This window comes from Sinocyclocheilus rhinocerous, unplaced genomic scaffold (assembly GCF_001515625.1).
Source record: "Sinocyclocheilus rhinocerous isolate Xijiao unplaced genomic scaffold, SAMN03320098_v1.1 scaffold395, whole genome shotgun sequence".
Lineage (NCBI taxonomy): Eukaryota > Metazoa > Chordata > Actinopteri > Cypriniformes > Cyprinidae > Sinocyclocheilus > Sinocyclocheilus rhinocerous.
Window position 1 is genome coordinate 1,213,805 of NW_015660890.1, and position 17,468 is coordinate 1,231,272.

Genomic DNA, 17,468 nt, shown 5'->3' on the forward strand with positions numbered 1-17,468 from the left:
CTCTCTCTCTCTCTCTCTCTCTCTCTCTCTCTTACTCTTTTCCACCTCTCTCTTTCTCTTTCCCTCTTTTTGTACCACAGGCTGTGTAAAGTTCAGCTGTTGGTCGGAGAGAGTGACCTTCAAACCAGGTGGCAGGAGGACGCGTTTTCTGAGTACGCCCTGCTTGGCTCTTTGTGTGTAACGCTTTTTCTTTTGTCTCTTTCCTACAATGTCATGTGATTAGTTCTTGATTCTGCCAAGCCTTCTGATTGGCTGATCATCTCAGACATTGTGTCATGAATCTTAAAAACAACTTCTCATCGCTTAACAGTTATCGTTCATATCCCGTAATGCACTAGTGTAACCTATGAGGTCCCATAATTATTTCTAATTCAACTGTGTTCACAGTGGGCACTTTGTCATTTGTAATTCATTTTACTAGTTTTAATATTTTCCTTCATATATGCTTTGGTTTAACATCATAACAAAATGTGCAAATTGCTAAAGATAATTACTAATAATTTTAAAGAGGAATAACATGCTGCATTTGACAGTGTACGAAAACAGTACTGCATGTACTTTAGCAGTTCCCAAGTAGTTTAAGCAATTTATACTGAAAGCGGGAAAATACACTTCAATTTAAAAAAAAAAAATCACAGCTGGATGCCATAAACAACTTTGTCCAATTGTTGTAATTATAGCTAATAATTTAAATGTGCAGTATCCATATACTGGTAACACTTCACAATAAAGTTGTAAATGTTATCATTATTAATAATAAAAAGGTATCATGAACTAATAATGAACATAATTTATTAATGTAGGTAAATATTAATTTCTACATATGCTAAATAATTTCAAGGTGTATAAATCAGTAAAGTTAATATACTATGAACAAAAAATTAATTAACATGATAAGCCTAGATTAAGGGCCTAATAAACCTAGATTAATAAATTGTGTATAGTAGTTTATTGTTAGTGTTATTTTAGTATGATTGACATACTGTTAAAATACGTATTCATATTTTGAATTAGTTTTTTTTATTTGTTTTAATAATTGTATGTACTTGTCACTTTCGTTTATTTTTAACATATTTAACATTTAATGTACAGTTATAATATATAATATATTTTAATATTGTGGTATATAATTATATTTTATATTTATTTTATATTTCTATTTTAGTTATTTTATATACTATTATAATTTTTTTCTTTATCTTACTACTTCAACTTCAGTTAATTGCCAAGGCATTTCTAATTTCTGTTTGTTTTTTAAGTGTAATATTTTTATATCTCATTTAAGTTTTATATTTTATTTTAACTTTTTTATAATAAGATTGTTAGTTCATGATACCTACTGTAATGCAAATACTAACGGTACTTTATTGTAATGATATGTTGATATAATATAATGATATGGCTCATGTTCTTCAGTATTGTTTGGCTCTTCCTTTTCTGACACATGCAGTGTGAATCTGCAGCTTACTATTCTCATTTCCTCATATTATGTATGTAATAATTCACACACATTTTTATAATTAAATCTCTTGAAAGGAGTGAACTGAACAGCTGAAACGGAGACAAATATTTCTCCAAACTAGGCAAGTCAGTGCATATATCTTACAATCTGATGAATTTTCCTTAGTCTCTTTTCTTTCTTTTATTTAAAAAAAAAAAAGATTTCAAGTCCCTCAGAGCAGGTACTTTCACACATCCTCTCACATCAGCACTTTCTTTCTTTGCAAGCTTATCTTTTTTTAGCTGCCCTCACAATGTTAATGCACCTGATCACAGACCCGACACGCGTGAACCTTCCTTCGCTCACCCCACCTTCACTGAGCATGAGCGTAACAGCCATCAGGGCTTGATTTCAGGTTTTAGACTAGCACTCCCATAATGCACTGTGTTGGACGTGGAGTTACTGTAACACTGATTCTCTCCAATCCCACCGTTCTCTCCATGCTTCAGGGAAGATGGTGAAAAAAGTGTGCCCCTGCAACCAACTCTGTAGTAATTATTTCTCTTTTTTACATCCTCCCACTCCTCCTTCCCTCTCTTTCCTGACGTCACCTTTCGCTTCATGTCCTGTGGTCTGTTGAAGCTGGTATGCCCGCTAAGCTCTCAGGCTGACTTGAGCATTTCTTTCCTGTGATGACCCATTCATGTGTTTATAAGTGTGGCATGCCACGTGTGTTTCACTCTCAAGTTAAACTCGCACTGCCCTAAATTTGAAACCGAATTGGAAATCACTCTCGATAAACGCCTCGCCAGGCGACGACGCCACACTCAGCAGCAGACTGACTAATGCACTCTAAATGGACCCGTCTGAGCACTCATCCCATTACGCACAAGACAATTTGAAGCCCCAGACTCCCTTCTGCACTCTTCCTTTATCCCCTTAAGACTCATCCTGCTTACTGCACATCGACCTCATCCTGTTTGGATGGAGTTTCTCACCCATTACAAGGGTCTAATGAGGCCTGGCTGATCTCCCCCTCACTGTGCACAAGACTTAATCACTATCCAGTGCACAAACAAACGTATTGAGGGAATACAGCTCACATTTTTCACACAGAAAGGTAGGTTTTCACAAAGAGGATTCCGGGATCCTCCAGTATTGAACAAAGTGAATGGAAGTCATCCAGTAAATGCTGAAGTCAAGCTGTGTGTGGATCCTCCACCTCTCCCTTACCTCTTTTCCACCAGGTGGTGCTGGTGCTTGGCTAATGAAACTTTTTTTTATTATTCATTTTAATGATATACAATATTTTATGTGGATGCATGTATTTGATCAGAAATGCAGTATTCTTGTGAAACATCATTACACTTTAAAATAACTGTTTTCTAATTTAATATATTTTGAAATGTAATTTATTCCTGTGATCAAAGCTGAATTTTCAGCATCATTACTCCAGTCTTCAGTGTCACATGATCCTTCAGAAATCATTCTGATATAATTTGCTGTTCAAGAAACATTTCTTCTTAGCAATGTTGAAAACAGTTGTGCTGCTTAATATTTTTGTGGAAACCCTGATATTTTTTTCAGGATTATTTGATAAATAGATGATTTGATGAATTGTTCAAAAGAATGTGATTCATTTGAATTACTGTAGAAATGTTTTGTAACATTATAAAAGTATGTACCATCTCTTTTGTGTCAAATAAAATATTAATTTATTTAAAAAAAGATAAATAAATAAAATAAATGTGAAAATATTAAGTGTAATCAATCATGTCCTGACACTTTATTTTTAGATGTCTAATTAAATGTAAATTAATGTTTAATTAATAAAATTTAACTTAAATTCAGTATATTAAATACTACCATGATGCATAAATTCTTTACAATTTAAATTAATATATAAATTAATATAATTCAAAATACTTTTTTTACACATTATAATATTGACTGAGATTTTTTGCATTACAGTACAAAAAAATTGAGGAAGAGTTTGCTTAATTTTAATTAAAATAATGCCACAATGCAAAAAAAAAGAATTGTTCTGTTGTAAAAATAGAATTGTTTGTGTAAAATAGAAATCTATTAATATATCTATTTAATTATAAATATTTTTATTTCTAAACTGACCATGTACTGACCACAAACTGTACAGTTGTTTTTAAAAATTTATTCAGTCATTTTTTTAGGGCCAGTATAAACCACTTTTCCTTCAGTGGAAATGTATGAAACCGGGCCAAATTGGGTACTGGCTTTGGCACCAGCATGGTGGAAAAGGAGTAGCTATATTTCAAAGCATGGCTTGCTCTGGACTACATCACCCAGAATTCCTTTTGGTGCCTCAGTCTTGGCGCAATGTGTCGTCTTTTTGTTGCTGCATTCTGGATGGGCTGTGTTTGCCGTCCTAACAGGTCTTATCTGTGTCACCGGGTGGCTGCCTGGATAGTTGGCAAGATATTTGTGCTGTTTGTATGTAACTGTGCAAAATTTGATTTAGAAAATTTTTTTCCCCCATCAGCTTTGTTTGATTTACAATCTATTCTTCAAATGCATCAGCTCTTTGTTCCTCGACAGATATGTGTAGATAAATGGACCAATCAGCTTATACCAGTGCATGTTTAAAGACCGTTATTTCTTAGTCATGACAGTGATGAGTCTTATGAAGGAGCTGAGGCATTTCCACTCATTTTGTGAATTTGTCATCTTGCTTCACATTAACTGCTCAGTAAACGGAGCTTTTTTGTAAAAAAAAATTACCACATAATCACTGCAATGCTTTGTTTTTCATAAAGAGGCTTATTTACTCATACTGCTAATATTAAAGGGGTCATATGACGTTGCTAAAAAAGAACATTATTTTGTGTATTTGGTGTAAGGAAATGTGTTTATGTGGTTTAAGGTTAAAAAAACACATTATTTTCCACATACTGTACATTATTTTTTCTCCTCTATACCCCTCCTTTCTAAAACGTGTTGATTTTTACAAAGCTTATCGGTCTGAAAAGTGAGGTGTGGTCTGATTGGCCAGCTTTCCAGTGCGTTGTGATTGGCTGAATACCTCAAGCATGTGACGGAAATGTTACGCCCCTACGTGATGTCATGTCCCGGTGCGACGAGACAAAACCAATAAAACCCATTACAAACGAGGCATTTGTAGCATCTAGTGGGGACATAATTACTGATTAATTGTAATAACAATTGTAATAACATGTCTGCATTTGTGATCGGAGAAACAACAAACAACAAGCGCTACTCTACACTGCTCAAAACTCGCGTTTGAATCGTCAGTGGCAAATTCTTTAAATATGAAAATGTACTTACAGGCTGTGAGTCAGCATTATTTGTCAGCATCATAGACTGTGGTCAGCATGCGTGCCGAAGGGGAAACAGGAGAACTGAATTCACCGGAACACCGGCATTGTAGGCTACTCTCCCAGGAAACAGTCCTCATCCTCCGTAAAATGCGCTGCACACATCTGAATATTTGGTTTCAACTGTTCTAGAACAGTGTTGTAAACACAACTTAACCACTGATTTCTAGTTGTGTCCTCTTTTGGAAGACCAGACTTAGTAGTTTCGCTTTCACAACAAAACACAGCATCTACACGACATGGCGGCGGCGGCAACAATACAACAGCGAGAATCAAAGTTACGCCTTCTTTCTTTGCTTTTTGGGCAGTGTTATGCAAATCTTTCCACACAGTGACGTAGACATGTGGGGGCGTGTTTAAACGAGGTGTTTTAGGAGGGCGTGGACGAGTCTTAACTTTTATAAAGAATACCTCTTTGGGCTTGAGACTTTAGTCTTTGCAACTTTAGGGATCGTATCTATTCACGAATAGCTTGTAACACTCCAAAGAGAAAGGAAAATTTTAAATTGCATCATATGACCCCTTTAATGTGTTAACAAGATTGACCGTTTTTTGTCCTAGTTTAGCTAATGGTACTAATCAACTCTTATTACGCTTCTGAATAGTAGCTGTTGAAAATTTCAAATTGTTAGCCTCCATGAATTTTGAGACATTGCAGTTCAGTTTAATCTAATCCTGGAGCTCATGGTGAATCATTTCACCACCCTTTTGCTCCCTCTTGTGTTGCAATAAAAACAACCATGGCGAGCATGATAATGAAGCCCAGGCAGATGCGAAGCACTTGGTTTATGCACCGATGGAAAGCCAGAGATGGTGTTTTAATTCTGTCTTCGTGACCTGTTTTGCAGGCTGGAGTCAGAGTGATAAAAGTGTCACTTTAGCCTCAGAGCGGATGCCCAGGTGCTCGATAGGGCCTCACTGCCATGACTTTTTGTATACACATGACATTATATTATACAGTTGTGCTCTTAAGTTTACATACCCTTTATATAATCTGCAATATGTTTTGCTTTTATTTTAATTAGAAGAGATTAAATTAAAAAATATATATATATTTTTTTTAATCAGTGTTGTCCTGAAGAACCTGCATAACAGATATTGTATTATAATCATGTCAAAATAACAGCTTAAATTGAATAATTGTTAGCATTTTCAAACCCTTTAGTTCTCAATATATTGCACTATGCTCTTTATTTTAAATGTCTTGCTTTTACTGACTGCAGCTCTATTTATTTTAATCAGGCTTTTATTGGTTTAACTAAAGATTTCTTTATTTCCAGGTTAAAATGTAATTTTGAGTGCAGCATTTTAAATATCATGCTTTTGATTCTCACATGTCAAGTAAAATCTGTTATGTCTAAAAATCATTAGAATCAGGTCAAACCAGGGCAGAACTAAATAAAAAATATATAATCATAAATTTAAAAACTCGCTTTTTTTAAATCAAACATTTTGCAGTTTATATAAGGCTTATGTAATCTAATGTGAGGAACTGTATATAAATATATACACATAAATATAGTATGTGGGGCTTCAGATTGTATCAGCTGTTTTAGTATGATGCATGTTGGACTGACTTCCTTTTTACGATCATATTCTTTCTTCCTGTCTTTTTCTCCACTCAGGGACAAGCAGCACCAACACGGTGGCGGGAACCGTTCAGAATCAAAACCAGCCGCCCGTCTCTCAGTCCCAGAGCTGCAAGGGCATGTTCACAGACGAGCTGCACAAATTGGTGGACAACTGGGCCAGGGACGCTATGAACCTGTCGCAGGGCAAGAGAGGCTCCAAGCACCAACAACAAGTGGCTCCTCAGGGCCACAGCTACGAAGTAAGACTTTGTCCTTCACAGTTCTCAACTTCTACGCCCTCAAAGTCCACTTTCCTGCAGATTTTAGCTCCAATCCTAATCAAACACATCTGAACAAGATAATCAAGGTCTTCTAGAAAGTTACAGGCAGGTGATTTTGATCAAGGTTGGAGCTAAAGAAAAGCTCTACAGAAAAGTGGACCTCGAGGGCCAGAGTTGAGAATCCGTACTCTAAATAAACGTTTTTCCTTTCTTCTCTTCTCAGATGGTTCCTCCTACCAATATGGGCCGCAAGTACTCTGCTCCTGGCCAGCTGTGCCCAAGCATCGCTTCAACTCTGAGCGGCCACCTGCCCATGCCCAACACTCCCGCTACCTCTCTGGGGGCCCGGAAGGGCTCCTTGTGTCCCACACCGCAGTATGGCTACCCCTCTGCACCTTACAGCGCCCAGTGGGCTGGTTCGGTCGCGCACACCCAGGCCGGTCTGCTGGCCACCTCGCAACCCCTGGGACAGTATCCCCAGGTTCCCACCCCTTTACAGACCTTCCACATCAGCACTTTGCAAAAGTCAGTCAGCCACCCAGGTGGACCCAACCTGAAGACCACGTAGGGCAGGGCCTAGCCGTGCCAGGCCTAAATAACTCTCGAGTTGGGGGAAGGAAGGGGGGCAGATTGGGCAAGCGTTTGTTTGCGTTGCGGAGATTCTGTCACAAGAGTTGATTGTTGAGGAAGAAGATGCCAGAATCTGCATGCATGCTCACAGATACGCCACGGGGATGATGCACAACGATGCACAACGATGCAAGGGATTAGAGAAGATGAAAATAAAACAACAGACACTTGTGTGCAATGTTACGTGGCCAAAGAAGGTGTGATCATTCTTACTGTTAAGGTGTGTAGTGATGGCATCCTTCACCACCCAACCCCAAACATTTGTCAAGGGGTTCGATTAGAGGTTTGCTGACCTAAAATGGAATGAATGCCACCGGCATCCATCCGTATATCCTCCTGATAAATTCATACATCAAACATGTCAACAAAAACGGAGGTCGGGTGGGTGACGGTGAGCACTGAGCAGCGAAGAGACGAACCTAGTTCCCCTCTTGCCCTAAACCCTTTGCTGCAATGCCATGGAACAATGCAATAATTACAATGGTTAAAAAAAAGCCCATTTTAAAGCACAGGAAGTGGCCTTCATTAGATAAAAGGACAAAATCCATGTACAGATTTCCTTTGTTTTTAAATTGGGTAATGAGGGTTTGATTTCATTCATTTGGTTGGTTGGTTTTTCTTCCCTATGCCCTTCAAGCCGGCCTTGTGTAGCAGAATGTTAGGGACAGTACTTTTTTTTGTCACATGTTCAGAGGCCTTTCAACTGCCTGTACTACAAAGCTCCTACATGCATCCCAGCATGCACATTCACACTCTTACCGTCCTCTTCCGGTTTTCTCGTTGGGCCACACCACAAGGTGACCTGTAAAATGGTGGATAAAATCAGTTGGATTGGGTTTTGGATACAGGATTGGTTACCTTGGAGGCCCGTGAAGCTTTAAATCTATGGCTAATTATCAGCTTTTTCTAATCATGGCAGCATTAGGGGCCTCTTACGATAGTTTGATCGAGACATTCAAATAAGAAGTCGTGTTCTGTATGGACCTGTATTTACTCATCAGTTTTTGATGTTGAAACACTGTGATTATTATAAATGTTGTTGGACAACATTAGATAAAAAGAAAGTAGACAAAAAAAAAACATGAAATTTTGGAGGGTTTTGGATATTAGCGTTCATGAGATGTAAGGCTAGCTATTTCATCTTATTGGAGACACTTTAACCCTTTTTTCCCCTTTGTACTTTCTTTATATTATTAGATAAATGTGAATGTAAATGGATTCAATTAACGTACTTGAAGAAAATAATCTTTCCCTCTTTCCCTAAGCCCGGTGAGCTTTCTGAAGATTCTAGTGCCTTGCTTTATTTTTGTGTTACTTTTTTTGCTTCTGGGTTTGATATATAAGGCAGCGGAGAGTCTCTGGTTGGATTGTTGGACTTCACAGAGGGTGATTATTAATATATTGCAGGAACAAGGTGTTGTTTTGGATGCCGTTTTGAATTGGCTACGACTGAAACCATTTGATGGCACAGTCCTAGTTGCAAAAAGCTTCATATATAAGGTGCGCAAACACAATCCAGCCATTATATCGCATTCAAAGGCTGTGAAAGTGCTTGAGGGTTGAGTTTTAGATACTTTGATCAATCTACCTTAGTATGCAAGTGGAAGTGTGCCTATCATCAGCACATAGATGAGTCATTTAAACTTCTTTCGACAACCACGGTGTCTTTGTTTTCCAGATGGATTCTTAAACAGCGTGAACGGTTCTTGTGAAGGTGAGGGATCGGCTCAGATAGAAATGCAGGACGAGGAAAGTTAGTACGCATGGGACAGTATGTTGTAAGTATTTCAAAACCACCAATAGCTTAGATGTTTTTCCAGAACTGCTTAATTGGTTTTGACGCCATCCAGTGTCGAATCCACTCCAGGTGTGCATAGGGAGACACGTTTGACTCATTTAGCAACAGATGTGACAGCAAGTCTAGAAAAGGACCAGAAAGGTGGGAAAAGACAGTTAGCAACCCTCACCGACACAGCACTGTTAAAGAATATTTCTCGCTGGTTTCTCATCAGTCCGCTTCTTTTTAACTGTCACTGCCCATGTAAGTTCTCACATCACCGTACTGACAACGGCATTCGGTTTTATGGCAGATCAGTAGCTTCTTTCGGAGGATCGCACTCCCTCTCTTTTTGTAGCAGTCAGTCAAATCACTCTTGTAAATGCTTTGGTTTATTCAAAATACTAGACCTGCAGTGTCAAACTACCTTTTAGCACATTTGACTGTGCAGATGAATAGCAAACAGTCCTGATTCACCAGAAACAAATGTACAGATCCTTAGAGCATTTTATTTGGGGTACAAAAACATAGTGGAGATGCTCTCATCACCTTTAACTACTGAAAGGACTTAGATTACAACTCGTTACATACTGCTTAGTGTGCCGTCTGCGTGAAACGTCTAGTACAGGAACTTCACTTTAGGTCAACTGTACAGTTTAGATTCTCAACTGGCTCTCTATATTCAGAATCTGATCGTTTTACCTTTATCTCTTGCTTTGTACACAACGCTTTACCTGTAGACAGCACGTTTTTACCCACTTTACGTCGCTCGGTTTGTTCAAACTGTGAACACATCAAAAGGTCTTTAACAAAGAGGTCCAACCTGCTCAGTGTTCAGACTAATGAAATAGTACCTTCTGAGTGCCATGCCCCTGTTCCAGATATGACGCAAGTGTTCATTTGCTCTAGCTATAAGAAACAGGTCCCCCTGTTTGACTGTAGAGGGTGCTAATGTAACTGCAGTGCAGGACTACAACATTAAACGAGATTCACCTCTGACCTCTGATGTAAATGATACAGCACCTTGGAAAATAAAAAAAAATGTCCTTTTTCTTTGCTTTGAAAAAAAAAATAGTTTGTAGCGTGCTGATGTACGAACGAGCCATTCAGTATCGCTAGACATTCAGTTTATGATGAAAAAAAAAACAATAAAATGTATTTTTTCTTTCTTTTTGCATGAGACTTCAGTTACACAGAAAAAATGCACACAAACCTACTCAAAACTATCTTATTGAATGAATCCCTCCTTACTAGTCGCTCTCCTGTGGAAAGAAATACAACAGAACAATGTTTACTTAATGCTACTGACCTGTCATTAAGTTATTTTGTTTTGTACTGCTATCTGATCCGCTTGTTTTGCTGTCTTTTGAGTCTCTAGATTTCCTCTGGTGACTTTCATTCAGTGTTTTTTTTTTCTCCGTATGATATTATACAAAATGTTAAAAGAGTTACTTAAAATGAAAACCAAACAAAAACATGTAGGGAATCATCGGCAATGTTTAACTGTATGTTTTGCACTAAGTATAGGATGTTCTAGCTTCATATAAAACTGCGCTTTGCGCTCCAATAAAACAGCATTTGTTACCCTATTTGTAAACTTAATAAAAGTCATTTAAATAAATTAAGCTTGCCTCTGCTTCTCAATTCTCAATGGATGCTGGATTCCTTATAATGCAGTTCAGAGCAATAGAGCTGATGAGATTTAATGATACTAAAGTGCATTTAACTAAATCTTCATCTGGTTGTGATCCTATTTGAAAGTGAGTGACACGCACTCTGTCCTTCCACGTGTGCATGTGCACTCTGCCCTGTCCTCCTAAATGTGTACGTGCATTATGTGTCTTGACTGTTCTTCATACTAGTGACATATTGGATTCTGAGTCAGACCAGCAATGAGTCAATTTGAGTTCATATGGAACATCTTTTTGACATGCATTCAGATTGTCACAAACAAACCCACATGGCCAAGTAAATATTTATTATTGACATGTAAACAGGCCAACACAGAAACTTACCACAGATATGCATGACATTTCACCCTCGATCATGTACTAGAAGATGCTACTGGCTTTATAAAGGGGTGAGGATCACAAAGCATTCATACGGAATCTAATACAAGCGAGGTAAGGCATCTTTAACACTCAGATTCTTGATACTTTTAAGACAATATTACTTTTACGTTTCAATATTTATGTTTTGCATCTTTATAACTGAACATGCATTCTTTCTGACAGCCATGGCAGTGTTTGATCATCTTGGGCTGGTGTCTCTGGCTGTGTTGATGCTGGCGTCTCATCTGCTGCTGTTCGGGTGTTTGGCTTACACACCAGGGACCTCACCTGCTGGAAACGATCCTGATCCATACCTCAAGGTCTGGTGTGGCACTACTTTTGGAGGGATGACAGAATTTCACAGGGATAGTGCTAATCCTTCATGGTCAGCAGAGTTCAACTTCCCATATTGCGAACCAAAGGATGCACTGAAATTTCAGGTGTGGGACAAAGACCTGAATTTTGATGATCACTTGGGCACGTGTGTAGCACAGGTGCGATAAGGGTCTTCCACCGGTACTTGTGATCTGAAAGATGGATCCCTGTTTTACAGGTTTGAAGTTGCCAGCTATTTGTAAAGCTGCTTTACAGGTTTGTTCCACAGATTCCAGCATTTCGTAAAACAAACCTCCACTGTAACAAGCCTGATATAATAAAGTTGAATAGTATTGAATGTTTTGCAATGATACATGTTCATCAAAATCTTACTTCAGTGAAATGCTTTAATAGTCTATTCATTAACAAAAGATGCTTATAAATCAGGGTTGTATCTGTTTTTCACTTCATGGTGGGAATAAAGTTTATCAGGCTGTTCAGAGTAAAGAATAAAAAATAAATGATTTGACTTTTCTGACTTTTTTCTCCAATTACATTATCTTACATTTTGGACTTTATAAATTGCAATTGTGTATTTATATCTAACAATTCAGACTTTTTTTTTCTTTTAGAATTGCAGGTTTATATCTGCCCATGGTAATAATATTTTTTTTAGAGAACTGATTAAACTGGGTTTTGATACTTACATTATGTAAGTATTATTACATTATTCGTGCCCACCTTCAGTGTGTCATATACAGTATGTTCTTTAATCATTTGTCCATCTGTTCATAGTCAACCTGCATCTGATGTGGAAAGAGAATACTCTAATCAAATAGTTTTGTGTGAAATGGTGCATGATAACATTGATGTGAATTACTTGAGTGTAAAGGTGTAGGTTTGGAGGTCCCTAAATCTTCATTCATTCCTTGTTACTATGACAAAAGTGTAATGACCACCTGTTCTTTCACATGTGTATGTGAACTACGTGTCTTGTTCTTGAGCAAGACTCTCTGCTTCATATTGGTGACATTGGATTCCGAACCAGACCAGCAACTAATGAAATGAGGCTGTTGTTGTTGCTCCCTAGTGAAAAATAAATGTATTAAAAATGCATTTGTTTTGTGCCAAGTATACTACAAATGCATTTACATATTTATGTTCTTAATAAAAATACCCTGCAATTGTACTTTTAGTATACTAAACTGGTATATACTTTAAGTCTGCTAAATTGGAAAAAAAACTAATTTTGTGCTTAATGCACTTTAATTGTGCGGAAGTAGTGCTGAAATCCAACTAAAGATATACTGAAGTATATTTGATTGTGCTAAAGTATAGAACTATTGCAAGTGGTACACTTTAAATATCTTGCATTTAAAAACAGATATTATTTAAAGATCATACAATCCTCGTCAGTAGTTATATTAAAACACATTGTAGGCTTAATATTAAGAAATGTGCATTGTGCACAAGAAGTACTCCAAATAAAGTTTAATAATAGTTTTCATATCAGTAAATCTCGAGCAACATGTCAGTAAATAGGTTTATAGATTTGAATTATACCTAGTATGAAATATATATATATATATTTATATGATTTTTTTGAATGCAGTTTTGCACACTATTGGCAAATGTACAGTAAATAGGCCACTGTGTTTCATAATAATAGTTAACACAGATAAGCATGGGATTTAACCACCTGTTGATCAGATTTGATCAAGTATATTTGATTGTGCTAAAGTGCAACTATTGCAAGTGGTACACTTTAAATATCTTGCATTTAAAAACAGATATTATTTAAAGATCATACAATCTTCGTCAGTAGTTATATTAAAACACATTGTAGGCTTAATATTAAGAAATGTGCATTGTGCACAAGAAGTACTCCAAATAAAGTTTAATAATAGTTTTCATATCAGTAAATCTCGAGCAACATGTCAGTAAATTGAGAAACAAGAGACACAACTGATCACCTCCATGCCACGCCGAATTGGGGCAGTAATTAAAGCAAAAGGAGCCCCTGCCAAGTATTGAGTACATGTACAGTAAATTAACATACTTTCCAGAAGGCCAACAATTCACTAGAAATGTTTTTTTTATTGGTCTTATGAAGTGTTCTAATTTGTTGAGATAGTGAATTGGTGGGTTTTTGTTAAATGTGAGCCAAAATCATCACAATTAAAAGAACCAAAGACTTAAACTACTTCAGTCTGTGTGCATTGAATTTATTTAATACACGAGTTTCACAATTTGAGTTGAATTACTAAAATAAATGAACTTTTCCACGACATTCTAATTTATTGAGATGCACCTGTATATATATAGTATATTACTTTATAGGGTCAGGACAGTAAATTGTTAAAATGCTTTTATTGCAGTGGTTCTATGATTTCAGTTTTGCACACTATTGGCAAATGTACAGTAAATAGGCCACTGTGTTTCATAATAATAGTTAACACAGATAAGCATGGGATTTAACCACCTGTTGATCAGATTTTTAAGGTTGAATTGGCTTTATAAAGGGGATGAGGATCAGGAAGCATTCATATGGACTCTAATACAAGTGAGGTAAGGTGTCTTTAACACTTAATCATTTACACATTTAATATTTGTTTGTTGCATTTTCATAAATGAACATGCATTCTTTGTGAAAGCTATGGCAGTCTTTTATCATCTTCGGCTGGTGTCTCTGGCTGTGTTGATGCTGGTGTCTCAGCTGGACTTTGCCAGTGCTACTGTTCGGGTGTTTGGCTTACACGCCAGGGACCTCACCGGTGACGCTGCTGGAAACAAACCTGATCCATACCTCAAGGTCTGGTGTGGCTCTGTTTTTGGGGGCCAAACAGAATATCGCAAGGATACTGCTCATCCTACATGGTCTGCAGAGTTCAACTTCCCAAATTGCAAAGCGTTTCATAATAATAGTTAACACAGATAAGCATGGGATTTAACCACCTGTTGATCAGATTTTTAAGGTTGAATTGGCTTTATAAAGGGGATGAGGATCAGGAAGCATTCATATGGACTCTAATACAAGTGAGGTAAGGTGTCTTTAACACTTAATCATTTACACATTTAATATTTGTTTGTTGCATTTTCATAAATGAACATGCATTCTTTGTGAAAGCTATGGCAGTCTTTTATCATCTTCGGCTGGTGTCTCTGGCTGTGTTGATGCTGGTGTCTCAGCTGGACTTTGCCAGTGCTACTGTTCGGGTGTTTGGCTTACACGCCAGGGACCTCACCGGTGACGCTGCTGGAAACAAACCTGATCCATACCTCAAGGTCTGGTGTGGCTCTGTTTTTGGGGGCCAAACAGAATATCGCAAGGATACTGCTCATCCTACATGGTCTGCAGAGTTCAACTTCCCAAATTGCAAAGCAAATGAAACCTTGAAGCTGGAGGTGTGGGACAAAGACCTTAATTTTGATGATCGCTTGGGCACGTGTACCAAACAGGTGCAATATGGGTCTTTCACTGTTACTTGTTATCTGAACAAAGGAACCGTGTTTTACAGGTACGAGTTGTTACAATAAATCTGTTCCAATCCAGCACTTTGTGATGACAAACCTCTACTGTGACTAGCCTGATAGTAATAAAGTTGACAATATACATTGAACATTCACACTGAATGTTTATTATGTTTTTGTTTCATTACATGGTGGAATTAAGTTTCATATATTAATACTTGAGACTTCAGTTGAGGTTAGTTGATTCACAATTACCTCTTGTTCTCATATGAATGTGCCATATTAGCCCTGCTTCTCATTTTCCTGCTCACAGATTATCGTAAACATGAGTGTTTTGCACCAGTTTTTGTGTTAAAGAAAGGGTAGTGTACATCAAATGTAAACGTAGTAAATGGGAAGTTAGCTTATAGAAGGTCTCTTGCTTCTAGATGGGGAAATAAATAAAAAAAAACAATGTTCTTCCATAAAATACCAAAGTTGTCATCATTTATCGCTTCTTTTTTTTCTTCAATTAATCTTTTATCCGTTTCACACAACTGATTTAAATGATCCGTTCTGCAACATTTAACAGCTCTCATGATATTAAGATTCTCAGTGAATATAATATATGACCTTAATATATAATATTAAAGCTGTGTGTGTGTGTGTGTGGTATGATCTTGTGATATGTGAAGATCTCCTTCAGTAGTTTCTCTTTTGAAGCAGAGATCTGATCGCAAGAAGCCTGACAGCACAAACTAATCCTGTCATTCTACAAATATGATTGTCATTTTTATACACACCCAAACATAAAAGGACACATGCAATTAAAAACAGAAAGTAATTTGCTACACAAGTTATCATCACGGAAAGTTATCATAAGCCGTAGTGACATATTAACAAATAGGCCTAATGTACAGATAAAAATATGGCAAGAATTATAGTTTATGTTTCTTCATTTATCATATTATAATGAGAAGGTCAAAGTATTTATTTTCAGATGTCAAAGATAATCAGTGTATTCATCATGCTTTCAGAAAAATCTGCAAAATGTGCACAATGTACAGTACATATATACACTGCAGAAGTATGTATAAAGTCATAGATTACATGTGTTATTCTGTAACGTACAGAGAGAGACAGATGTGTGAGGTTTCTTTTCTTTAATGAAAGTTAAATACATTAAAAAGGGAGATATGAATTGTAGTCACCAGAAGAGATCTTTCACAACACCAGGTCATGGATCTCTCATCACAAAAAGAAACCTTACAGTGGCATTCATGGGTGGGGCCATGGTTTTCAAAAAGTGGTCAGGGCTAAATTGACAAAAATGTGGTGTGGGAAATATTACTGTCCCGCTAAAATATGAGTACCTCTACACTACCAGTCAAACATTTTTGAACAGCAAAAGCAGTAATATTGTGAAATATTTTTAGTATTTAGGGATTTAGTAAACCCAATCCCTACCCCTATAACCCTATATAGGGTAACCATACGTGCCATTTTCCCAGGACTTGTCCTGGCCAAGATTTGTTTCGGCTTTGTTTTCCTGTTTTCGTGCTTGCTGAAGGTAATGATCGAAAAGTAGTTTGACCAATAACATGCAAGCATTGTACATAATGGACCAATCATGGCGTGTGAGAAGGTGGGATCTACGGTCAAAGCGATGCAATTACGCGTACATATTAGGTGTGTTCGACTTAAAAGCAGTGCGGCTCAGACCGATCAGTGTTTGACATCAAAGTACCTCGAGAGCGTTTCGAAAGCATAACCGTCTGTATGGTACTTTGATGTCATACACCGATCGGTCTGCACACGCAAACAAAGCCAAAACCTAAATATTTTAGGCAATATAGAAATCCTGGCCAGGACGCGTCCTGGGAAAATGGCACGTATGGTCACCCTAGCCCTATACCCATAATTTATTCCTAAAATCAGTGTGAAATGATAGATGATTAACAAGGATGTAGAAGCACCTAACCCTGATCATAAGCCTAAAACAGACATTTCCTGAAAAGTTATCCCTCAATTCTGATTGGTTAATTGGAATGTTGTTCCAGGATCAACAAGGATGAAATCACGGTCACCGTCACATGACCCTTCAGAAACCATTCTAATATGCTGATTTGCTGTTCAAGAAACATTTTTTTATTATTATTGTCAATATTTAAAACAGTTGAGTACATTTCTTTCAGGATTCTTTGATGAATAGAAAGTTCAGCATTTATATGGGAAAATGGCACGTATGGTCACCCTAGCCCTATACCCATAATTTATTCCTAAAATCAGTGTGAAATGATAGATGATTAACAAGGATGTAGAAGCACCTAACCCTGATCATAAGCCTAAAACAGACATTTCCTGAAAAGTTATCCCTCAATTCTGATTGGTTAATTGGAATGTTGTTCCAGGATCAACAAGGATGAAATCACGGTCACCGTCACATGACCCTTCAGAAACCATTCTAATATGCTGATTTGCTGTTCAAGAAACATTTTTTTATTATTATTGTCAATATTTAAAACAGTTGAGTACATTTCTTTCAGGATTCTTTGATGAATAGAAAGTTCAGCATTTATAT

The 17,468-nt window shown here is 37.1% G+C and overlaps 2 protein-coding genes across 2 annotated transcripts in view; both read left to right on the forward strand.

The window, feature by feature from the left end:
* LOC107725976 (serine/threonine-protein kinase WNK1-like) overlaps positions 1-10,692 on the forward strand; it is a 77,840-nt gene extending 67,148 nt beyond the window's left edge. Inside the window, 4 exon segments of the mRNA XM_016535413.1 lie at positions 81-173; positions 1,951-1,992; positions 6,438-6,643; positions 6,888-10,692. Of these exon segments, the coding sequence (XP_016390899.1) occupies positions 81-173; positions 1,951-1,992; positions 6,438-6,643; positions 6,888-7,232 (686 nt within the window). The 3' untranslated portion in view covers positions 7,233-10,692.
* Positions 10,693-14,462: 3,770 nt separating this feature from the next.
* On the forward strand, positions 14,463-15,106 carry LOC107725963 (perforin-1-like). The gene is made up of 2 exons (XM_016535402.1): positions 14,463-14,478; positions 14,565-15,106. The coding sequence occupies exon 2, from the start codon at positions 14,567-14,569 to the stop codon at positions 14,972-14,974; it is 408 nt and encodes a 135-aa protein (XP_016390888.1). The 5' UTR covers positions 14,463-14,478; positions 14,565-14,566; the 3' UTR covers positions 14,975-15,106.
* Positions 15,107-17,468: the final 2,362 nt, after the last annotated feature.

Bases quoted from the DNA above. Each gene is read 5' to 3' on its own strand.
- LOC107725963 (XM_016535402.1), top strand. From the start codon at position 14,567: ATGGCAGTCTTTTATCATCTTCGGCTGGTGTCTCTGGCTGTGTTGATG.